Source organism: Schistocerca cancellata, chromosome 2 (genome assembly GCF_023864275.1).
Source record: "Schistocerca cancellata isolate TAMUIC-IGC-003103 chromosome 2, iqSchCanc2.1, whole genome shotgun sequence".
NCBI classification, from domain to species: Eukaryota; Metazoa; Arthropoda; class Insecta; order Orthoptera; family Acrididae; genus Schistocerca; species Schistocerca cancellata.
The window spans coordinates 758,274,025-758,300,402 of NC_064627.1; the positions used below are offsets into that span (position 1 = coordinate 758,274,025).

The window sequence follows — 26,378 nt, forward strand, 5'->3', positions numbered from 1 at the left end:
ACTGTACATTTGACAGCAAATGATGTGAATTTAAATGCTCCAGTAACCTTGTATATACAACCCTCTGGATAACTTTAGCAAACACCGATGGCATAGAAATAGGTCTAAAGTTGTCAACATTATCCCTGTCTCCCTTTTTATAAAGTGGCTTCACTACCGAGTACTTTAATTGGTCAAGAAACCAACCACTCCTAAAGGAAAAGTTACAGATATGGCTAAGTACTGGGCTAACATACATAGAACAATAATTCAGTATTCTGCTAGATACCCCGTCATATCCATAAGAGTTCTTGGTCTTTAGTGATTTAATTATTAACTCAATCTTCCTCTTGTCAGTATCATGGAGGAGCATTTCAGGTAACAGTCTCGGAACACTTTTTTCTAAGAGCGCTATATGATTCCCTGTTGGGACCAGGTTTCTATTTAGTTCACCTGCTATATTCAGAAAGTTATTATTAAATACTGTACATATATGCGACTTATCAGTAACACTGACATTCCCACTACGCACTGATTCTATATCCTCAGCCTGTCCCTGCAGACCAGCCACTTCCTTTACGACTGACCATATGGTTTTAATTTTATCCTGAGACTCAGCTATTCTATCTGCATACCACTTACTTTTTGCCTTCCTAATAACATTTTTAAGCACCTTACAATACTGTTTGTAATGGGCTGCTGCATTTAGATTTTGACTGTTTCTAACATTTTGATATAATTGCCACTTTGTTCTACACGATATTCTTATCCCTCTAGTCAGCCACCCAGGCTGCCTGTTTGTGCTAGTACCCTGTTTTAAACGTTCTAATGGAAAGCAACTTTCAAAGAGCACGAGAAAAGTCTTGAGAAAAGCATTCTATTTATCGTCTACTGTATCAGCGCTATAAACATCTTGCCACTCTTGTTCCTTGATACGGTTTACAAAGGTCTCTACAGCAACTGGATCGGCTTTCCTAAACAGTTGATAACTATATTTAACATGTGTTGCACCACGAAAATCTTTTAGAGTTAAAATTTGTGCATCATGATCTGAAAGGCCATTCACCTTTTTGCTAACAGAATGCCCTTCTAGTAATGAGGAATGAACAAAAATGTTATCTATGGTTGTTCTACTGTTCCCTTGCACTCTCGTTGGAAAGAATACAGTTTGAATAAGATTATATGAATTAAGGAGGTCTACCAGCATCCTTTTCCTTGCACAGTCACTTATACAATTAATATTGAAGTCACCACATATAACTAACTTTTTGTATTTCCTATAAAGTGAACCAAGAACCTCCTCTAGCTTTAGCAAAAATGTTGTGAAATCGGAGTCTGGGGATCTATAAATAACAACAGTTAGAAGGTTAGCTCCAGTAAATTTAACCACACCTGCACAACATTCAAACACCTTTTCAGTGCAGTACTTTGAAACATCAATTGACTCAAATGGGATGCCGTTTTTCGCATACATGGCTACTCCCCCACTCCGCAAAGAGCTCCTAGAAAAGCTGCCAGCCAACCTGTATCCTGGTAAAGGAAGCCTCTGAATTATCTCCTTATTTAAGAAGTGTTCAGATATACCAATAATTTCAGAGTCAACATCTATAAGCAGTTCACTAACTTTATCTCTAATACCTGTATATTTTGATGAAATATACTAATTCCCTCATTACTCAGATACCTAAGTTTTGTCAAAAGTGGTTCCTTTGTTAGAGACTTCCCTTAAGCACGAATACCTATCAGCTGACTTCAATCTAAAAAAGGTGCAGCTGTAACACCCACTACTGCAGGAATTTTCCCATGAGTGATCCCACGACCCCCACCTATGCTGTCACCTATAAGCTTTGCCATCCTCCCCTTCCCATATCTGTTGAGGTGCAGGTCATGTCTAGTGAAACCCGTCCTGCTGATAGACTCCACCGACACCACTGAAATATGACCCATGCTTTCTGTCATCAGCGCACCCCCAAGTCTCATGTTATTGCGCCTGATGGCTGTATTAAGATGAGGCTGATCGTGACACTGAAACGGTTCCACAAAATGCACATTCGTGTTGCCAGTCTGAGTGGCTATCTTGTCCAGGTCACCATCTATGTCATACTCCCCATCCCTATCAATACTATTACCAGCCCCACCCACAATCACTACCTGATCCTCTTTAGTAAAATCCCTACATAACCCCCTTATGTTAACAGTCACCTGAGCCAATCCTGCATTAGGCTTCACAGTGCTGGTGACCTGGTACTCACTCCCCAACACTTCCTGCAACTGCTGGCCTACACCTCTGTCATGAGAACTACCTAACAGCAGAACCTTCCTCTTCCTCTTCGACTTTGCATCTGTTCTAGCCACCATAACTGCTGAGGTCTGCTGCATACTTCCTACATCTACAGCTACTAGAGATTCCTCTCCACTAGACTCTGACAGTTGGTCATATCTATTGTAAACACCAATAGTAAAACTATCTGAAAATCTTCGTCTCCTAGCAGATCTCTTGCCAACAGCCAGCTCCCATTCCCCAACCCCCTTCTCCCTCCTCATCCTATCTAGCTCCTCCTGTGTGTTTTTCAACTGCACCTGAAGGGCACAGATCTTATGCTCCTGCTCCTCTATCAACTTACTCTTGCTACATAACCTGCAGTTCCAGGAGAGGATCTCACCAGAATGCCCACTGGCTTCCCCACTGCATTCCCCCCAGTGAAAATACTTCAAACAAGTCTCACACCGCAATCCACTACTCACGAACCTACGGCAAAGCCCACACTTCTCACTCATGGTAAAATTTTACACTTATTGAAACAAGAAAACTACTTTATCTAAGATCCGCTACTACAATAAGGTGATGTTAAAAACCTGACTACAATAATCACAAACTTACTCTACAAGGGAAGTAACTACTATTATTAACAGTATTAATCAACAACAAATGATAATATAACAAAAGACTAATACAGAAAGAGAATCAAACGTCTAATGACACAGTAACGAAACTGAAAACAGTTCCCAAAAGGTTCTTCTGAAATTATTTCACCAGAAAACATCAAGAACACCGGTTGAAGACTACTAAAGTTCCTAAATAAACCACTATACACAAACAATTAATTAGTAGTTAGCTTTCAATGCGCCGCTACAGCTGCAACTGGTCAGCGCGGAATGTAAACACAGGTAAGAGGTTAAGTTGCTCGATACAAAACACTCACAAATATCAGGTCACAACACAAGAAAGGCAGAGGTGAATGAAGAAACCACTAATAAGTCACTTATATAGTAAATATTATTACAAAAACCGTCTAAATATGTATCTGAAACCTAAAAATATATAAAAACTTAGAGAGCGATCTCACACGCAGTCACTCGCTTATGACGTCACACCAAAGACTCGGTCAGAGGATGTGAAAGGACAATTTAAGGTAGTTACTGGATTACTTTGAAATAAAAACTTTGATCCCTCTGGAAAGGGGGGATTCCGGAACACATGCACTTAGATGTTCTACAGAAATTCCATGACACACCTGAGGCCGGACATTTAGGATTTATTAAGACATACGATAGAATCCGCAAGAGTATGGGTCGCACTGTCGAGAGTGAGGCGAAAGGCAGTTCCTCAGAAACCACCTGGCTGACTCATACCAATTTCACCAGCCAAAACGCCTTTCCCGCGTGTTGGGATTGACCTCCTCGGATGATTTCCAACATCTGCTAGTGGCAATAGATGGATTATTGTTTGCACTGACTATCTGACATGCTATGCCATTACAAAAGCCATGAAAACAGCTGAAGCATCCAAGGTAGCCACATTCATCGTGGAAGACATTGTATTAAAACATGGTGCCCCAAGATTGATTCTTACGGATCGAGGGAAAGTTTTTCAATCGAACCCTGTGACAGAGATAAACCGTTGGTGCAACATTATTCATCACATGACGACTGCCTACCATCCACAAACTAACGGGCTTACTGAACGCTTTAATAAGACCTTGGCCGACATGCTATCAGTGTTCGTCAGTGTTTAGCAGAGCAACTGGGATGAGGTGCTACCTTTTGTGACATTTGCCTACAACACCACCAAACAAGACACCACAGGATTTACGCTATTTTTCCTGGTACATGGGCATGAGACGACTATGATGATGGACATTGTGTTTCCGTTACATCCTGATGACGTGGACGACTACATCGGCCAGGTGTTAACCAGAGCTGATGAAGCTCGGCAGTTAGCTCGACTCCACACGCTGCAGGCTCAAGAAAACAATCGCCGCCCTGTTGTCTACGAGCTTGGTAACCTTGTCTGGATCTTCTCTCCTGTTCGGAAGGTTGGTCTCTCTGAGAAGCTCCTCAGGCACTACTTTGGACCTTATAAGGTTGTAAGACAGTTGTCTGATATTACTCGTGAAGTTGAAGTTTATGACCCCGACACAAGACTATGAAAGATCAGGTATAAGGTCCACATCCTTCGAATGAAGGATCCAGCAACCCAGCAACACTCAACAAGTGGAAAGGTGGCGAAGAGCATAGCGGCAAAAGAAGTTCTAAGAAGTTCACCGCCAGGGCGAGAATCAGTAATCAGGAGTCGGAGTTTGCAGGACCGATGACTCGATCCCAGACTAGGTCGATGTAACACCAAGGTGCTGTTCTCTTAAGGAGCGAGCAATGTCACAGAAAAAGCTGAGTAACACCTTGGTGTAGGGGTTGTGATATTAAACTGTTGCATGGAGGGTCGTGAGTTCAAAACTCTCCTAGACTCTACAATTTTAATTTCTATATTTGGTTCAAGTACATTCTAGAAGTATCTACAAATGTCAAGAATCATTGTACTGGAATGTTCTGTAGCTGTATATATACTGTATGTGTTCTGGGTGGCCTGCCGGAGTGGCCGAGCGGTTCTCGGCGCTACAGTCTGGAACAGCGCGACCGCTATGGTTGCAGGTTCGAATCCTGCCTTGGGCATGCATGTGTGTGATGTCCTTAGGTTAGTTAGGTTTAAGTAGTTCTAAGTTCTAGGGGACTGGTGCCCTCAGAAATTAAGTCCCATACTGCTCAGAGCCATTTGAACCATTTCTTTTGTTCTGTCTGGAGCTCACCGCTCTTGTATGTGCAAGTGCTGAATAAACCTTCGTTAAGTGAAGATAGTGTTCATCATTCATCTAATTACACCTTCTTCTACGTGGCAATATTATGAAAAAAGTAGTTGCTACTCATCATATAGTGGAGGTGCTGAGTGAGTCGCAGATAGGCACAACAAAAAGACAGTCAAACAAAGCTTTCGACTTAAGAGGCCTTCATTGGAATAGAAAATATACACACACACACTCTCACGGAAAAGCAACTCACACACACATGACCACAGTCTCAGGCGGGCAAAGCCAGAGAGCGAGCAGCAGCGCATGATGAGAAGAGCAAATTACGAGGTGGAGGTAAGAGAAGGAAGGAGGCAGGGGCAGGGAGGGGGAGGCATAGCACAGTAGGGATGGGGGATGGTAAAGTGCTGCTTGTGGGAGCATATAGAGACGAGACAGGGAGAGGGCAGGACAGCTAGGTGCAGTCGGGAAGTTGGACGAATGGCAGGAGGGGGAGGGGGGGGGAGGCAATAGACAAGCAGAGCCATAAAAAGGCTGTGGGTGCATTGGTGAACTTGAGGGCTGTGTAGTACTTGAATGGGAACAGGGAAGGGGAGAGGTGGGTAAAGGACAGTGACTAACAAAGGTTGAGGCCAGGAGGGTTACAGGAATGTAGGGTGAGCTCCCACCTGCACAATTCAGAAAAGCTAGTGTTGGTGGGAAGGATCCAAATGACACAGGCTGTGAAGCAGTCATTGAAATCGAGACTGTTGTGTTGGGCAGCGTACTCAGCAATGGGATGATACAGTTTGTCAGTGGCCATTCATGCAGACAAACAGTTTGTTGGTTGTCATGGCCATGTAAAATGAAGCACAGTGTTTGCAGCTCAGCTTGTGGATCGTATGGCTGGTCCACAGGTAGCCCTGCCTTTGATGGGAAAGATGATGCTTGTGACCGGACTGGAGTAGGTGGTGGTGGTAGAGGTGGTCGTGGTGGGAGGTTGTAAATGTTTTTGTGGCCCACGCAATATATTGCAGGGGTGTAATGACGTCCAAATCTCTAAACAAGATACACTCACCAGTCAACAACACTGTAACGCTGAACTCCTGCCCCATGTGCATTTTTTAAGGGGTGCATTCAGCCCTGATTCCATTTATGTGGTTGACATTGTGTGACCACATCAGACAGTGCAGGTGAAGAAGCTCTTGTAACTAAAGGATATTCAGTGAATGGGCTGCCCTGCCCATTCCCTCAACTCATCGTATTTACCCGATTATAAGACAAGGTTTTTTTTCCCCCAAAATCGTCAGTCAAAGAGTACAGCATGATCGTATATCTGCAGATTGAACTATTGCATTTAATTTTACAGATGATGAAACTTCGGTTACTGAGGTCATGTGCAGATTTATTTTTAAGAATTTGAAAGGGTAGCTCCGGCAAATACTTGTGCTGAAACTGATTCAAGATTTCCCGATACGCTGAAATGCTCAATACAGTATCGACCTTGCTCAAACTGTCACATGACATTTGACTTGTGTAATGTTAGGGCAACTGTGCATGGAATATATGAGAAACTGTGAATTAGCCATCACAATAGTCTGTTGCTCTGCTTAAAATTTGACATTTTGTGAAACACAAAAGGACATAGCATAAAATTCTATTGTGTCATGCATTCTTGTTGTGTCTGAACATGTTTGCAATAAAAGTTCTCATAAATCTATGGCTACTGAAAACAAAAATTTATGGTGCTTTTTAAATAATGCTATTATTGTAAGGTGAACATGTTCTTCAAATTCGTTTCTTGATTCTGAATGAAAGTCAGTATTTTATTTGCTAATGTGTGTGTGTAATCATTTATCAATGGAGTTGCAAATGAGAAATTCAGTCACTTTTCATGTTGGATACCGAGCAAAAACTTAATCGCCTTTTAATCATCTTTAGAACAAGATAGTGACATTCAGATGAAGCAAGAAAGAAAATTAAACCAAAATTGAATGTCTTAAAAAAAAAAAAAAAAAAAGAAAAGAAAAAAGAATTCTACTAAACTGACTGTAATTGTTGTCATGAGAACAAATTACAGCATCAAGACCCATGTTGGAGATGGCACCAACAGATGTTGCATAGTTGCATAGTTTCGCAGCAATATATACCGATAAAATTTTCTCGGGTTTCCAGCCACATGCAATGGTTTAAAATCCATGAGCGTCCGGCCAAGTTCTCCTCGGCCATTGTCAAGTGGTGATTGTCGAATGATTGCTGCTGCCGTCCTTGTAAGGCCATCCTTTGGATCAGGACTGGATTGATGCAGCCGCAGCAGTGCCAACAGGTGTCATCGCAGAGGAAAACCACAGAAAGGCAGAAAGCAAAATTCAAACAGCTTTTAACAGGAACAGCCTGGGGCAGAAGGTAAAAGGACAGAACGCGATGTTATAAACAAGGCAATAAGAAACATCGATGCGGGTGCCGTGTCAGGTCTCAAGAAGGGACTTAACTTCGCACCATCTTCAAGAAGTATCCCTTTTGTTGAGATCAGAAGTGGTGTGGAGCAAGCAGTTCGTAAGTTTCCCAGTGAAACTGCAAAAGAAATCTGTCACAAAAAGAGCCACATTCTTTCAAAGTCCAAGTCAGCAACCACGAACTTGACAAGAGCTGAGCATAACGGTCTTCATGAGCTCTGCAACGATCCTCTCATCATAGTTTACCAGTGGCCAAAGTGTAACACTTTTATCGATTACGAGTTGGCGTATTTTAAGTAACTGTGTACCTGCGATTTATGAAGTGTGCGTTCTTTGTTGTTTGAACTCCTTGATGTATGGCAGGTGGCAGGGGTAAAATATAGGGGCGAAAGGCTATTTACAATTTGTATAGAAACCGAACGGAAGTTATAAGAGTTGAAGGGCATGAAAGGGAAGCAGTGGTTGGGATGGGAGTGAGACAGGGTTGTAGCCTCTCCCCGATGTTATTCAATCTGTACATTGAACAAGCAGTGAAGGAAACAAAAAAAATTCAGAGTAGGTATTAAAATCTATGGAGAAGAAATAAAAACTTTGAGGTTTGCCGGTGACATTGTAATTCTGTCAGAGACAGCAAAGGACTTGGAAGAGCAGTTGAACAGAATGGATAGTGTCGTGAAAGGAGGATATAAGATTAACATCAACAAAAGCAAAACGAGGATAATGGAATGTAGTCGAATTAAGTCGGGTGATGTTGAGGGTATTAGATTAGGAAATGAGACACTTAAAGTAGTAAAGGAGTTTTGCTATTTGGGAAGCAAAATAACTGATGATGGTCGAAGTAGAGAGGATATAAAATGTAGACTGGCAATGGCAAGGAAAGTGTTTCTGAAGAAGAGAAATTTGTTAACATCGAGTATAGATTTAAGTGTCAGGAAGTCTTTTCTGAAAGTATTTGTATGGAGCGTAGCCATGTATGGAAGTGAAACGTGGACGATAAATAGTTTGGACAAGAAGAGAATAGAAGCTTTCCAAATGTGGTGCTACAGAAGAATGCTGAAGATTACCGTATTTACTCGAATCTAAGCCGCACCTGAAAAATGAGACTCGAAATAAAGGAAAAAAATATTTCCCGAATCTAAGCCGCACCTGAAATTTGAGACTTGAAATTCAAGGGGAGAGAAAAGTTTTAGGCCGCACCTCCAAATCGAAACAAAGTTGGTCCATTGTAATATGAGACACAATTTAGGTCGAATGAAAGACGATACAGCTATAGTAGTTCGGTTCGAGTCGTAAGCTTAGCAGTTAAGCTTTACCAGGTAGCCATTGCCATGCGTCAGGCGCTCCGTCCGTATTTATACGGGTACCCTTCCTTTTTCACGTGCTTCGTCTGGTTTGAATCGATTGCTTATTTTGCTTTGATCTGATAAGTGCCGTTCTCTTTGTTATAGGTGTTTACGTCACTCTAAGCTGAAAATGCATTACTGTACTGTGTCATGCATTGTTTGTCGCATTCTGATAGTGCGTGTTTACGGCCTGTCGCCGATCGCGGCATGACTTGCTTTTGTGCACGCTACTGCCGCTTACAATTAAAAAAAAATGGGAGAGAGAGAGAGAGAGAGAGAGAGAGAGAGAGAGAGAGAGGGGGGAATCGTCTCATTAGCGAAACAATGGCAAGAGACTACAGTTTGTTGTTACTTACACTGCTGCTTTCTTTGATAATGATCAACAAGAACCAAATACTATATCACATATTAGGCATAAGAATAATACAATTATAAACATGAAATGATACGTATATTCTTCCGCGTTTGCTGTTGTTTCACTCTAGTTTCGTAGTTTATTGGGCAGACAGGATTTAAATGAGATAGCAGCAAACTCGAAAGAACACGTGGCAAAATGTTTATATTCGTATTATTCTTATGGTGAAGAGTATACTGCACGTGATCCACATTTCATCAGCTTCCTATTAGCAACCATCTCTTCTCACAGGTAGGAAAAAACTCTGAACGTAGAGTTGGCCATATTGACAAACAACCCTAACAGTCTTGCCAGTCGGATTTTCGTAATACATTGAAATTCTGCTACATTCGAAGATGAACAATACGGAATTTGTATTTACTTCGTTGGACAATGTATGAAAATGCAGTGGTCGAAACTCGGGGCGGAGAAAAAAAAAAAGTTTTGGCGCCAGTATTTATCTTTGTGCCCACAAAGCATGCTTGTGTAGCGCTACATATATTCGACGGCAGAAGTTAGTTGTGCACCTACCAACATTTTTCAGAACTTCCGCTTGCTTTGCACTCGATTCTAAGCCGCAGGTGGTATTTTGGATTACAAAAACCGGAAAAAAAGTGCGGCTTAGATTCGAGTAAATACGGTAGATGGGTAGATCACATAACTAATGAGGAGGTACTAAATAGGATTGGGAAGAAGAGAAGTTTGTGGCATAACTTGGCTAGAAGAAGGGATCAGTTGGTAGGACATGTCCTGAGGCATCAAGGGATCACCAATTTAGTATTGGAGGGCAGTGTGGAGGGTAAAAATTTTAGAGGGAGACCAAGAGATGAATACACCAAGCAGATTCAGAAGGATGTAGGCTGCAGTAGGTACTGGGAGATGAAGAAGCTTGTACAGGATCGAGTAGCATGGAGAGCTGCATCAAACCAGTCTCAGGACTGAAGACCACAACAACAACAACAACATGTTTGTTAAAAACTGGTTCATGCTTAGGGCACTTGTATTTGTAACATGTAAACACTGCAGGGAAGTCCTTACGCAATGAAAGTGGCATGATACGATGTAAAAGGTGGGGTTGGTGGTCAAACTGAATGGCTCCTTGTGTGAACGACAAGCAGTGTGTGGCTAGTCTTAGCACGGTACACCTCGACAGTGCTAAGAGAGGCTATTGGAAGCTGCATTGGAAGGGATTTTCCTCAGATGTAAATCTGGCTATTATTTGGTACTCATTGAATAATGGAATGGCTCTAAAAAGTTGAAAATCCGATGCCAAAAAGAGATTTTATAGAGCATTTGCACATCAAGAGCCGTGAGTACAGTTAGCCGCCATTTCACCTGCCACCAATCTTCGTCACTGCTTCACAGACTTAATACATTCAGTTAAGTAATGTATAATGGCGTGGACCAGTTAATTTGTGTGTTGTTTCAATAATAATCACATAAAATGTCAATTCGCGTTCGAAACCATAACTTCAACCCTGATCACGAACCTACGCAGGGTCCTCATCTAAAGTGCTACTAAAACTGAGTATCCTGATTTAAATGAACAGTTCTGCCATTTATGTGTTTAAAAGTGATTTTTTACCTAAAGGAAAAGGAGTAGCAAAAGAGTAAAATTTGGATGCTTTTTTTATGCACTGCTCCAAGAAAAAATGTTAAGGTAGAAAGTTTAAGTACAAAAATTTAAAAATAAATCAATAGGAAAGTGAAAACTTTAATTATTTAAAAGCTAGAATCATAAAAGTGAAGTTGGGTAAGCTTTTGCCAAAGTGTCCTTAGTTTATTATAAAATATAGTTTAGTGGGATTACAGTGCAAGGTTGCGTAAATATTATTGCCAGGAATATCTGCTTCACAGGTGATTAAAGTACAGGGTGTACATGAAGTCCAGGAACATTTTCAGTTATTTATTGCACAAGAACCAGACATTGTACAGATATCATACATATGTCATTTTGAAGAGAAACCCTGAAAGTTTTTTTCATATATACCGCCACAGCGTAGTGTGATAATTTGCTGATTGTCAGCAGAGCGAAATTTCTGTGTGTTGGAGTTCGACAAAAACAAGTGTGCTACAAAATGGGTGTTTAGAAGCACTGGACGTTTAGAACCAAGTATGGTAAGAAGCCACCAACAAGGAAGGCTATTTACCGCAGGCACAACAAATTTGTTATGACGGGTTGCTTGTGCCTGGGAAAGAGAAGCGGACATCTCAGTGTGAGTGAAATGAATGTGGAGCGCATACACGAGACATTCATAAGGAGTCCAAAGAAATTGGTGCATCGTGCATCCCATGAACTCAAAATGGCTCCAATGACAGTGTGGAAAGTCCCCATTTTCGTTGTGAAGTTCGTGGCTACCTAAACATGGAGCTGCCACATCGATGGATAGGCCGTGCTACAGAAGGAGACAGCTGTTTCATGAAATGGCTTCCCAGATCACCAGATCTCACTCTGTGTGACTTTTTTCTGTGGGGACACACAAAGATCAGCTGTATGTACCGCCTCTACCACATGATGTAGCAGAGCTCCGGGGAGAGAATATGGGAACCGCCTGCCACAGTCGATGATGCCATTCTGGGATGAGTATGGCAAGAATTTGATTACCGTATTGACGTCTGTGGATCGCTCGTGGTTCACATATCAAATATTTGTAAAAAAACTTTCAGAGTTTCTCTTCGGAATGCAATATGTATGACATCTGTTCAATGTTTAGTTCTTGTGCAATAAATAATTGGAAGTGTTCCCAGACTTTATTTACACCCTGTACAAGTACATATAAATCTTTAATGAACCGATTTGTGGTAGTACTACTAGGAGTGAAGTTATGCACATTTTTACAGATAGTGTAGTTTTGGTGCCCATCATGAATTGTTCCTTTTGAAGTTAATTAAGATAAGCATTGCATTTTATTACTTTGCAAAGTAATTTAAGTGAATGATTAGCTTTTAGGGATAGTTTTTACTTTTGGAATACTCGAAGAACCTAGGCTAGTGAAACTATACCAGTTTATGGGTCCCCATCATATTGTCTTCGTATTAAGAAAAAAAATGAACTATTACTTTTACTAAAGAAAAGAAGGGGTCTTATGTCCAAAATTAGTTCTGCACTTCATGCAGTGATGTTTCAGTATTTTGATTAAGTAATGCTAATGATTGTTGCCATCATTAGTATGAGCTCGGTGCAATTTTGCTCCCCAAAATTCACTGGTGTGTGTGTGTTATTGGTAACTGCTGCTATACACAGTACAGAGAGCACTGTGTCAGTTTGTGTCCTGTTTGCTATTCAAAGGGAAATCTCAACAAAATTAAATTCAATAACTAATATCCAATTTTCTGAAATATATATTTCCAAAGTAATGTGCCTAACTAGGCTGGTGACCGTTCAGTTTTTCTCTTCTTATGATATGTTTGGAAGCAAGTTTAACATTCTCAGTCAATATAGAATTGAAATCCATTACGTATTCAGCAAAAAAGCACAACCTCAGAAACTGCAACGTACTTGGAAGGCAGTGCCAATTATTTGTGACAATAAAGATATATTTTCCAAGTTGTGCTATTGGGATGATGGCGATGATTAAAAATAGTGATACTCCAGGCGACAGGCTTAGTAAGTGAAAAAGGTAGTGAAAATAAAAATTAATGTAAAACATTTCTTTTTGTTCATTTTATTTCTCCTTGTATTATCAAAATGTAGGCAAACAGTAAATGCCATATGGTATAATGCTAATGTTTCAGGCAGATACTTCATGTCAATGAAACAGTTTGTAATTTTAAGTAGACAGAATATGTCAAAAATAAATTTTTCTCAAGAAGCCTCTGAAAAAAAAGGGGGGAGGGGGTACTGTCTTACACTTGGGTAAATACGGTAAATCCCATAGAGCACATGTGAGATGCATTAGGGAGGTGTATTGCAGCATTTTCACATGCACCAACAACCATGCAACTGCGAAGGTGGAGGAAATGAATACCCTACCACAAGAACTTTTTACCAACGTTGTAGCCAGCAGAGGAACATGTTACAGAGCATGTATTGCCGTCTGTATTGCACACTCTATTAAGAACAATGTAACACTATAACCAGGGGACTGCCATGAACTGCGCTGACTTCAGTGTAATTATTGTCTTTGAATAAAAGTATCATTTCTGTTTGTCTCATTGCAGAAACAAAATGCTGTTTAAAGATTATTGCCGTTTTGTGGCAAGTTTATGCTCTGACATGTTGGTACCTGCACGACTATTCTGGTAATACCCTGATGAGATCTATGTTATAATTGAAATCTAGATCTGCAATAAATGAAATCTAGATCTGCAATAAATTACCAGATTTTGGCAACTGACTGGTGTCGTCCTATAAATTTGAATATCTAGTGGTAGCTGTGCACGTAGGCATCCAGTGGATTATTGTTTGTGATCCAGTTGTTGGAAAATATGAAACCAAATCGTATCCCACATGATAGTAATTCTTCCTTATGCTCTGACAGTGTGTTGGGAAGTGTGCTGTCAGGTGAGAGAGCTGTGGTGCATGAGCAAGAGCAGGGCTCGCATGTCGAATTCTTGGCCGCCCCTGCTCCAGCTCATTCTGCACAGTACACAGTCACACATGTTGCTCCCTCTTGACCACTGCCACCCCTCCTCCCTCCCTCACCGACTCTCCTTATGTTCTCCTGTCAAGGCAGTTAGTGTTTCTTTTTCTTTCCTCAGACAAAGCGGTAATTGTAGTATGGGCATTTTCGGTTGACAGTGAGGTGATTTTTGCTGTGGAATGTTTCTGGAACAGCCAAAATGTGGAGTTGTACATCTCCTCCTAGCCATCCATCATTGGGAAAAATGTATATTGTGAAGAGTGAAATGAACACATGGCATTATTGCTTGAGAGACCATTTAAGGGGTTGTACGTCCTCCTGGCACAGGTCTCTCAATTTTATGCCACTTTGGCAACTTGCGCAGTGATGAAGATGAGATGTAATGATTAGGACACCACACACACCAGTCCCCAAGTGAAGAAAATTGGCCCAGCCGAGAACTGAAACCGGGACTGAGCGATCTAGAGGCAGTGACACTGACCATGATAACACTAAGTGCAGTCTGTGAAAGGTGAATATGTAGGGAAGGACTAAAATCGTCTCAGTTTAATTTTTCAAGGTGATAATTAAAAGTTTTACTATCCCTCCTGAAAAGGACCTGCTTTTACCAAAAAATAGACATTAATGGTGACACACTAAAGAAACTACCCTATGTGTAAAAATTCTGAGTGTCCGCCTCAATAACAAGCTACATTGCAGTCAACATACAAACTGATTAAGAAGCTCAGTTAGTATATTTTGTTTCCAATCATTGTGTCGGCTGCAATAGGGCACTAGCTTATTTGGGAGACTATCATCTTCCATTTTAAGGAGAAATAATATTTTTTTTAAGTAGATGCAAGTTGTTAAACTTGCTCTGGTCTTTTCAAATATTAGGGATTCATTCTTTTTCTTCCTGTTAAATGATGCTCTAGCAATATTTGTTGTTAATTGTCAACACCTATTCAGCTGAATTTTGAACAACTGCAATATAAGACGGGAATAAGAGCCAAAGAGATGCTTCCTTCTTGGCTGTGCTTCAGAGCAGAATTCTATATTGTAGGAGGCTCATGTATACTTCTACATAGTGATATGAATTATGAGACCAGAAATTGTTTTAATTATTTCAATGAAGAATGTATGTTTGAGAGCTGTTGTGTAGAAATAGTGGAATCACTAGCAAATGTTATAATAATCTCAATATATAGAATTTCAGGGATGTCAACAACAGAACTATTCTTATCTGAGCTTCAAATTATGCTAGAAGGTATTTGTAGAGGGAAAAAAAAGAAAAAAAATTGTAATAGCTGCTGATTTAATATTAATATCACATGTGATAGTAGCTATGCTTCAAGGTTCACAGACTTAATAAATAAATAAATGAGGTTTCAAATTTAATTTCTTCAAATTTACCAGAGGCAATGGCCAATCAGCAACCTGTATTGACAACGTTCTAACTAATTGTGTGTATGAAGATGTGTGTAAATTTTGTCTAGATCTAGGTATTTCAAATTATTATGCATTGTTCATTGAGCTGCCACAGACACGGACGTTTCTCGTATGAGGACCCGTATGTAAAGGAACTTTAGCAAAAAAAACTTGTTAATATTTAGTAACAAGCTAAAATAAAAAAAAGCATGACCTTTTAATCATTATAACTCAAGTAATGAAAACTTAGAGAAATTCCTAAATAGTTTTCTTATAATAATTAAAACAATCAATTATTGACAAAATTATATAGATAAAATGTCTATGCGCCAAGTGGCGGCAGAACACACACGCACAAAAGAGGGTTATTATTGGGAAGCTTTCGGTGCCAGTGGATCCTTCTCGAGGCAGAAGGGTTGAAGCGGAAGGAAGAGGGATGAAGGAAAAAGACTAGAGAGGTCTAGGAAAAGAGGTAGGTTTCAGGAAATTCACTTGGAACTGCACATCAGGGGAGAGGAGGATAGACATTTTTATGTGTGTGTTCTGCTGCCACTTGGTGAGTAATCAGTTTTCTTGGTGTCTTTAATGAAACATTTCCACCTAGACCCTGCAGCAGTAAAATGACAAATAAATTAATGTGGATTATCCAGGGCATAAAAATTTCCAGTGTAAGAAAAAGGCAACTGCATAGATAACTAAAATATAATAAAGATATTGATTTCATTGAATATGTTAGAAACTATAAAACCATATTTAATAGAGATGTCAAGGCAGCAAAACAACTGGCAAATAACATGCTAATTTTAAATCGTAAAAAGAAGACAAAGGCTGTGTTGTCAGTTGTTAAATCTGAGTTAGGTGTTAAAGCCTGTAACCAAGAAATTTCAAAAATTGACATTGAAGGAAATACTATTGTAACTCCAACTCAAATACCAGAGTACTTTAATGAATTCTTTATGAATGTAGCAAAGTCTGATGTAAATGTAATTGATTGTCGCAACAAAATAAATCCCTTTGGCCTGAGTGAAGACTCTAAAAACCTTACAAAATTCTTGAAAGTTTCTCTGGAGGATGTAAAAAATGCTATTCTAACATTAAAAAACAAAAAAATTTGCAGGTTGGGATGGAATGCCCACCAAAGTTTTTAAAGCGGCAGACAATAAAATTGCGAACCCACTAGCTCAAGTAATAAATAATGTTTTAATGAGGGCTGTTTCCCAGAGGTACTGGAATATGCTGAAGTCAAACCACTCTTCAGGAAGAGATCAAGAGATATCATGGGAACTTATTGCCCTATCTCAATTCTCCCAGTCATATATCAAATATTTGCAAAACTTGCTGTTGCCCAAATCCAAAACTTCAGGGGATAAACACCATAGATGCAGGGAACAGTTTAATTGAGAAAATAAGTTCACCATTAGACAAGAGAAATAAGGTGGCAGGAATTTTCTGCGATCTCACAAAGGCATTTGATTCTGTAAACCATGCATTGCTAATTTACAAACTTGAAAAGTATGGCATTAGTGGCAGTGCTCTACTATGGCTTAAATTCTATTTATCAAACGGAAAGCAAAGAGTTAGCATCTCTTTAAATGGCTCCATATTAGGCCCAGTTCTATTTCTCTTCTATGTTAATGACTTATTATTAAATGTCAGCTCCCCATCAGTTCTGTTCACAGATGATACGTCTGTCTTAGTTGAGGATCAGGATTGGAAAAGATTCCCATATCAGTGATCAGTACCCTCTGTGCCTTAGAAACTATGTTTCAGTTAAATGGATTGAATCCAAACATATCTAAGACTCATATGATGCAATTCAAAACCAAACAGTCAAAATTTGAGCGGATTAAGATTGTTCACAACAAGCAAGATACAGAAGAACTTCATTCATTCAAATTCATAAGTTTAAATGTAGATAAAAATTTGAGCTGGCAGGCAAACATTGAATGTTTAGCAAACAAATTGAGCAGCTTCGCATTTGCAATGCAAATATTATCAACTGCAACTGACATGGGCACACAAGAAGTAGCATATACTAGCTACTTTAAATCCATTTTTAGGTATGGCATTGTTTTTTGGGGTAACTTGACAAACATAGTGCAGATACTAATTATTTAGAAAACGTAAAATATTATCTCTGCCACCCATATACGTATATGAGATTATTATATTTTTGTACACAGGCATGAATTATTTGAGGGAATCCATTTTGTCCATTCACATGATACTAGAAACAAAGAAAATTTTATGCTCCCGACCACCGCCACAAACTGTATGGCCAGGGACCTCAATACATGGGAATGAAAATTTGTAATAAAAGGGAAACAAGTTGATGCAGATAAATTTAGGTCCACTTAAAAGAAGGCTATTTGAGACACTGACACTGAAACGTTATTACTCAGTGGATGAATTCGTGCAGGACAAACTGGAAATTTGAGCTGGGTACAATGTGTTACATGTTCCAAAAAATATCCTTAGTGTTATTATTAATTGTAGTGCTATTATTTATTAATGTAAAAATCATTGTAACTGTGTTATAAATTTTTGGCATGGCTCATGTACGCAAACCAATTGGATTGCAAATGTACATCATGAGATGAATAAAAACAGTTCCCAATTCAGTGCAGAGACAAAAACAAACAAAAAAAAAGGTGATTGAGAATCCTTATAAAATTAAAAACAGACTGTATTCATGAATAAACTGTACCTGCTGGCTGCACAAGTAACAATGCTACAAGACTCTTATTGGACACTATTTCGAAAGCAAGAAGGTAATTGTTGTTCCATGAAAAAGCTGTTGCTTGTCTGTTAATTATATTATATTATATTGTTTTTTTGTTTGACCAAAGAACAAATAATTTTCTGGAATCTAACAGTGGTTAACTAGTATTAGTTTGTAATAGTTGTTTCACTTTGTTAATATATGTCTTACCATATAAACATTACTTAACTTGACAATCATCATATGCCCTACTACTGTTAAATCTGCTAATTAGATACACCGTTCTTCATTGTATGAGGTATATTGCCCTCACTTCATGAATTTTTATTTGTAGCAGCTCAAGTTTTGTGGCTACATTTTGTAGAATCTTTCCTGGTTGCAGTGTGTTTACATTCTGAATTGGTGGCTTTTATCAGCTGTTATTATCTCTCAGTAGTTATCAATTACATCACTTTGCTGTTATCACAAGGAAGTTAATTTGTTTTGATAAGTGCTCAAGCTGCTTGTTATATCTTCATTTTTTTCTGCAGTCCCCCTGGAAATAAAATTATTACAGATTTATCTGTTTCATTTGCTATCTTTGTTGCCATACTTTTTCAGATTACTTTCTAATAATTGCAATGTTTGGATTTCCAGTTAAGGTGCTTTCCATTTCTTCTTGAATATGATAGACAGTTATTCTGTTTGTTTACCTTATTCACCTAGGTTAATAAAAGCTGAGCACTATCAAACATAAAGAAATGCTTAAAATATTTTTACATTAAAAAAAAATGACAAAAAAGTATTTCAGTTCATGATATCACCTGAATGTGGATTTTTCTTACAGTTGTAAATTTTTACATGGAGACAGAATGATTGGCCAGTATTTACCTCCAGAAGGTAAGTACTGGCCAGACGTTATGTCTTACTGTAATTTTGCAGTTTTCTCAAGTGAATCCTCCCTTTGATTCAATTGTGGAATCTTGTAATATTTGTATTACTCCCATACAGTCTCATACAGTTTTGCATAGTAGACAAATGTTCAATTGTGTAATTAGAAAATTCAACCTTATTTATGATACTATTGTAAGATAAGCATTATATACTCCATAACTGAAAATGAAACTTTTCTAGGGCCCAGAAACGGAACACACAAACATGAAATGGAGTCGTCCTCCACCGCCTCAGTTAGATCCCAGCAGAGATGCCATAGAATTTCAACAAATAGATATTGATCATTACACAGGTACCAAAATCAGTATTGTCACTGACAATTTAGTGATGTTCATTAGCAGTTTTTTCTATTCTATTTCCTGATATTTTCTTCATCATTTATCTAGAATTTATATTCCAGGTAAACCATTAACTGGAATGCCGGGTTCACAACTAGGTCCTGTTCCAGTAATGAGAATGTATGGTATTACAATGGATAGAAATTCTGTATGCTGTCATGTGCATGGATTCTCTCCATATTTCTTTGTATCTGCTCCAGATGGATTTAAGGAGACTCACTGCCATTCATTCAGAGTAAGAAAGTTACTTGTCATTTCCATATCATTCATGTAATGTGAAATAACTTTGAACCTATGATTCACATAAAATTTTCTTCTGATGCATATGCTTTATTTGATAGCACTTGTGCCTGTGTAGCAGTATTTCTAAATTCATTTTATTATTTTAGACAATATGTACCTTGCTATGTATTTTGTATTTGCATATGTATTGGTGCACATAATTTAGGTCACCATTCCCTGGACCATAGATAGAAAGTACTGCTACTCTGTAGTACAGTACAGAAGGTAACTGAAAGAAATACATAATGAGACAAAAAGAAATGACACTTTTATTCAAAGGCAATAATTACACTGAAATTACCGTGATTAATGGTGGTTTCTGGACATTACAAATGGCAGACACAGTTCTTAATTAGGGTGTGTGATAACCACAGACAGCAGTTCTTGTGTAAGGGTGATCCATTCCTCTACCTCAATAGTTTAATTGCTGTGTGGGCATTGGTGCATGCAGACATGCTGCAGTACATTTCTCCATTGCATCCCACATGTGTTCAATAAGATTTAAGTCTTGCTAATGGCCAGGCCAGTCTATTCACCAAATACACTATTGTTCCAAGAGCTGCTCCGCATTCAGTGTTCAGTGCAGTCGCACATTGTTGTCCATAAAAATTGAGTAAGGGCCGAATGCATCCATGAAAAGGCTTGTGTATGGAAGGAGTACAGCATCACAATAAGATTGATTGGTGGGTGTACCATGTTCAAAGATTTGGAGGTCAGTACTTCCATACTACATTATGCCTCCCCATGCTGTAACACCTGGGCAAAAAAAAAAAAAAAAAAAAAAAGTGTTCGACAGTGCTCCTGGGTACATTAATTTTTCCCACCTCTCACTGTACGAGGGTACATCCAGCATTGTCCAACATAATTGTTTTAGCAGTCCAGTTGTTATGGTGTGGGGTGAATAATGTTGCATGGGCTTACCAACCTACAAATCTTTAAACGCGGTACTCGCACCAGTCAGTGTTTCTGTGATTCTGTGATGCTGTATTTTTCCCCCATGACGTCTTTTCAGAGGAGCATTTGGTGGTTGCTTGATTTTTATGGATGACAGTGTGCGACTATTGAACTGCAATGAAGGAGCAGCTCTTGGAGCGAAAGGATATTCAGTGAATGGACTGCCCTGTCCTTCCTCCCAACTTACATCCCATCAATTGTGTATGGGATGCATTGGGGAGATCTATTGCAGACCATCCATATGGACCAACACTACTCCAACAATTGTCAGGAGGAATGGAATGCCCTACCACAAGAACTCCTTTGGGCCAACATGGTAGAGCATTCAGAGCATGGATTGCTGTCAGTGCTGATCATACAATCTATTAATAACCACATTCCACATTTTGTAATGTCGAGGGGAATTGCAGTGAGTTCATTCTAATAATTGTCTTTGAATAAAAGCGTCATTTTTTGTCTAAATGCATATTTCTTTCAGATATATTTTGTGCTATATTATATTAGTTCTTTCTATGTATGGTCAAAGGTTTATCGAGCTGTGTTAAAAGTTTTTGCACACCAGTGTAGTTCTGAAAAAAAAATCTGATGTGACTCACAAATGACTGAATCAGTAATAATTGTTTGCTGCTGTTACTGTAACATAGAAAAACTTAGTACACCAAGCGGTGGCAGAACACACACATAAAAGATGGTTGTAATTGGCAAGCTTTTGGGGCCAGTGGCTCCTTCTTCAGGCAGAAGGGTTGAAGGGGAAGGAAGAGGGGTGAAGGAAAAGGTCTGGAGAGGTGTAGGAAAAGGGGTAGATTTCAGGAAAGTCACCCAGAACCGCAGGACAGGGGAGACTTACTTACTTGTCATCCTGTCCAGCAAGTCTCCCCTGACCGGTGATTCTGGGTGACTTTCCCGAACTCTACCCCTTTTCCTTGACTTCTCCAAACCATTTTCTTCACCCCTCTTCCTTTCCCTTCAATCCTTCTGCCTGAAGAAGAAATCATTGTCTCCGTAAGTTTGCCAATTACAACCGTCTTTTATGTGTTTATTCTGCCACCACTTGGTGAGTAGATTTTTTATCTGTCCAATAAAATAATTTTGTCTATAAGTAATTGTTCTCATTGTTACATTAGAACAAAGTCATAGGCATGCAAGCAAGGGTAAAAAGGAGGATATATTACAAAAATTTGATGGTTTATAAATTTTATTCTTAGAAACAATTTTTCACTTTGCAACTATTTTTTTTTATAGTATTGGAAATGACTGTGACAGCCCTGTAGCAGGAGATAGTGTGTGTGTGTGTGTGTGTGTGTGTGTGTGTGTGTGTGTGTGTGTGTGTCATTTAAATGTTGCATCTCGGTCAACCACTGCAGAATGATATGTGCAATAAAGGACTGGGACCCCCCTGTGGGTCCGGGGGTTAGAATAGGCCCGAGGTATTCCTGCCTATCGTACAAGGCGACTAAAGGGGAGTTTCACACATTTTGGCCTTTATGTGATGGTCCCCTATGGGGTTTGACTTCCATTCTTCAAAATTTTCCTGAAGAGTGAGCCAATTGGGGAAGGGCACCTTACAAGGTGCACCGTGTCCACCGTGCATTGAGATCGTTAGCCCACTTTCTCGTCGTCGCATTGCAGTCCTACCCATTCTCCATCTCTTGGGCGAGGACACCTTCCTGGTTGCGATTTCCTCCATGCACTATGCAGTGCTGATTTCTGCATCGACGATGACCATGGACTTCTTTGCACCTCATATCCAGCATGGTAGCCAGTTCGTTGTGGTGGGGCTGCCATGTACCCTGTTGGTTGTAGCCCCCTGACAACACAGGGATCACTCTACTGATGCCTGCACCGTGAACTCCCGACGTATGCCAAGGAGTAGATGCCTATCTCCATGGGGCATTGGGACTCCCGGCAATGGCCATCCTGCCAGGTGGCCCTTGCTGAGGCTGGGTGGCGCCCTTGGGGAGGGCCCTTGGGCGGATGACCCGCAATGAAATAGGGTACATCATCTCTTGCTGGCGGCCAACCGCCAGCAGTCTCTAAGCGTTTTCGGGCTCAATTCAACACGCAGAAATACAATCCCAAATCATTCCCCTCCCTGGCCACACCGTGGGAGAAGCGTAAGGCTCAGGATGGCAGTGACACATATTCGCCCCATTCCTAGTTTGTACGAGAGTTCATGGGGAGTCTTTCATGTCAACAAAGCATCAATTCTTCGTAGAACATTTAGAGGACAAGTTTGGGCAGGTGGAGGGCTTGTCCAAAATCCGCTCTGTATCAGTATTGATAAAAAAGGCATCCTCTGCCCAGTCACGAAGGTTACTTGCTTGTGACAAGTTGGGGGATGTTTCAGTTACCATCACACCCCATAAGAGTTTAAATATGGTCCAGGGTATTATTTTCCATAGGGACCTGGTGATGAGCTGCGCGCCAATTTAGAGCATTGAGGCGTTCATTTCGTCTGACGCATTCATCGGGGTCTGAAGGATAATCAGGTTGCTATGGTGCTTTCATCTTGGCCTTCGAGGGTGTGATACATTACAGGAGGTCAAGGTGATGGTCTACCGCTGTGATGTCAAGCCCTATATCCCTCCGCCAATGCGGTGCTTTAAGTGCTGGAAGTTCGCCCATATGGATTCCCACTGTACTTCCAGCCTCACAAGTTGAGATTGTGGATGCCCATCACATCCCAATACTCCATGTGCCCTGCCTCCCACCTGTGTCAACTGCAGAGAGCATCATTCACCTTGCTCGTCAGACTGCAGGATCTTACAGAAAGAGCAGAAAATCATGGAATATAAGATCCTGGACCGACTGATCTATACTGAGGCTAAGAGGAAATGTGAATGACTCCATCCTGTGCGAATGACTTTCTCATACGCCGCCGCTACGACAACCGTGATGGCCCCATCAGTTCAGCGAATTCCAGTCTGCACACTGAGCCCTACAACTCCACAGGCCCCCTTGCCCATGGGGGAGGGCACTGCCTTCCTTGTTGCTCCTGCGCCACCTACCTCAGGAGCAACACCCCCCACCCATCGGGGACGTCCGTCCCTGCTTCTACGCTGGAGAAACGTCCAACTTCTTTGGCTCCTCTCGCTTGTAAGGGATCCCTTGAGTCCCTCCCTTCCCAAGTTTCCACAAGTGGGAAGAACGACGCCCGGCAGTGGCATAAGAACCCACAAGCAGCTGGTTGTAGGGCTTCATGATCCTCCCCCGTCCCGGAAACTGAATCAGTGAAGCCCTCCAAGCCAGTGAAACCCAAGGAGCAGCAAGAAAAGTCCCAGAAGAAGACCTCTAAGTCAAAGGAACTTGAGGTGGCACCCACCCCACCGCAACCTACAACCTCTGCGTCTGAGGGCGATTTAGAGATTCTGGCATTCGCTGAGGACCTAGATCTCGCCGGATTCTCAGACACGATGGATGTCACTAGTACAGGTACTCAATCGGTGGCAGCAGGTGAACCAGCTGCGTAATCTGCCTCCTCGGTCCCATCACGCCTTTCTCGGCCATGGACAATGTCATCCTCCAGTGGAACTGCAGCAGTTTTTTCCACCATCTCGCTGAGCTCCGGCAACTTCTCAACCTTCACCCTTTCCTCTGCATTGCTCTTCAGGAAACTTGGTTTCCGGCAATGTGAACCCCCGCCATCCGTGGCTATCAGGCAGCTTATGAGAGGGTATCTGGTGGCGTCCGCATCTACGTCCTTCACTCCCTTTACAGCGAGTCTGTCCCTCTACAAACACCTTACGAGGCTGTTACTGTCTGCAGTCTCTATCTTCCACCAGATGGTGATGTCCCGCAGCATGTCCAGGCTGTGCTTATAACCCAATTGTCGCTACCTTTTCTGTTACTGGGCGACTTCAACGCCTATAACCCTCTGTGGGGTGGATCAGTGGCAACAGGTCGAGGCAGTTGGCACAGCTTGACCGTCCTCTCTAAATAATGGTGCCTTCACACATTTCAATATAGCGCATGGCACATACTCAGCCATCGACTTTTCGATCTGCAGCCCTAGCCTATTACCTTCTGCCCAATGAATTGTGCATGACAACTTGTGCGGTAGTGACCACTTTCTGATCTTTCTGTCACTGCCACAGCATCACTTCCTGGCACCCCTGCAGATTGGCTATGAATAAGGCTGACTGGGACTTGTTCACTTCCATTGCCACTATTGAGCCTCTTTCCAATGACACCATTGATGCGGTGGTTCACTTGGTCACCACCGGCCTCATTACTGCCGCAGACTCTGCCATTCCCTGTTCTTCTGGGTCCTCTCGGCGGAGGACTGTGTCTTGGTGGTCGCCCGAGATCGCTGAGGCGATTAAAGATCGCAAGCGATCAAAAGTAGCATCCATGATTGGAACACCTCATCACCTTTAAACGGCTCCGTGCACAAGCCTGTCGCCTAATTCACCAACACAAACAGGAGTGCAGGGAAAGGGGTGTCTCCACCATTGGCCTCCGTACCTCTCCATCGCAGATGGAGGCGACTGTATGGCTATTGGACCCCAATCAGCGTACCTGCGCGTTCACTAAATGGAACAGTCTGTACTGACTCCGACACAATTGCAAACTGCTTAGCAGAGCATATTGCTCAGAGTTCCGCTTCTGCGAATTACCCAGTGGCCTTCCGCTCAGTGAAAGAGCAGTTGGAACATCAGAGCCTTTCATTTCACACGCGCCACCCTGAATCGTACACTGCTCCATTCAATGACCGCTTGCCCTGATACAGCTCCCGGGCCAGATCATATCCACTGTCAGATGCTCAAACACCTCTCAGTGGACTGCCAGCGACGCCTCCTAGACCTTTCAACCGTATCTGGGTTGAAGATGAGTTCCCGTCACAATGGCAGGCCGCTCTGCCACCGATAATCTGGTGTGCCTGGAGTCTGCAATCTGTACGGCCTTTGCCTGCCGTCAGCATCTGCTTGCTGTTTTTTTTGACATGCGGAAGGTATATGATACGACATGGCAACATCACATCCTCTCTATGTTTCATGGTTGAGGACTTCGAGGTCCGCTCCCGATTTTCATACAGAATTTTATGTCGCTTCGTTCCTTCCATGTGAAAGTTGCGGCCTCCCATAGTTCCTCCCGCGTTCAGGAGAATGGGGTACCGCAAGGATCTGTCTTAAGTGATTACAATTAATGGGCTCACTACAGAGGTGGGAACATCTGTCTCAGCTTCCTTGTATGCAGACGACTTCTGTCTATACTATAGCTCCACTGCCATTGCAGATGCTGCCGGGTGCTAAGCGAAAGGCGCAGTCTTGGGTTGTAGTGCATGGCTTCCAGTTTTCGGCTGCCAAGACCTGCGTTAATGCATTTCTGCTGGCGATGCACTGTTCATCGTGAGCCACGGCTTTATCTTGATGGCGAACCTCTTGCAATGATGGAGACGCATCGGTTTTTTGGATTGGGTTTCGATACCCGGTTGACGTGGCTGCCTCATATTCGGCAGCTTAAACAAACATGCTGGCGGCATCTTAACGCTCTTCGTTGCTTGAGTCACATCAGCTGGGCTGCCGATCGGTCTACCCTTTTACGGCTGTAGCCGGCATTAATTCAGTCCCGTCTAGATTATGGGAGCCCGGCCTATGGTTCGGCATCCCCTTCCACATTGTGGTTGCTGGACGCCATCCTTCACAGTGGGATCCGACTCGCCACTGGAGCTTTCTGGACAAGCCCTGTCAACAGCATACTTGTGGAGGAAGGTGTCCCTCCATTGCAGTTCCGGTGCCAACGATTACTGGCTGCTCATGTTACACACGTTTGTGGCTTGCCTGGGCATCCCAATTATCATCTCGTGTTCCCTCAGTCGGTTGTCCATCTTCAGGTATGGCGGCCCTGGTCAGGGTGTACGATTGCACTTCACATCAGAGCTCTTCTCTCTGGGCTCGAGGTTTTCCATGTTCCACCTCTTTTCCGGA

The 26,378-nt window shown here is 41.4% G+C and overlaps 1 protein-coding gene across 1 annotated transcript in view; it reads left to right on the forward strand.

The window, feature by feature from the left end:
* The window catches only part of LOC126162580 (DNA polymerase delta catalytic subunit), a 137,646-nt gene that overhangs the window by 26,259 nt on the left and 85,009 nt on the right, over nt 1-26,378 (forward strand). The window contains exons 3-4 of the mRNA XM_049919175.1: nt 19,058-19,169; nt 19,278-19,450. Of these exons, the coding sequence (XP_049775132.1) occupies nt 19,058-19,169; nt 19,278-19,450 (285 nt within the window). The remainder of the gene's footprint in view (nt 1-19,057; nt 19,170-19,277; nt 19,451-26,378) is intronic.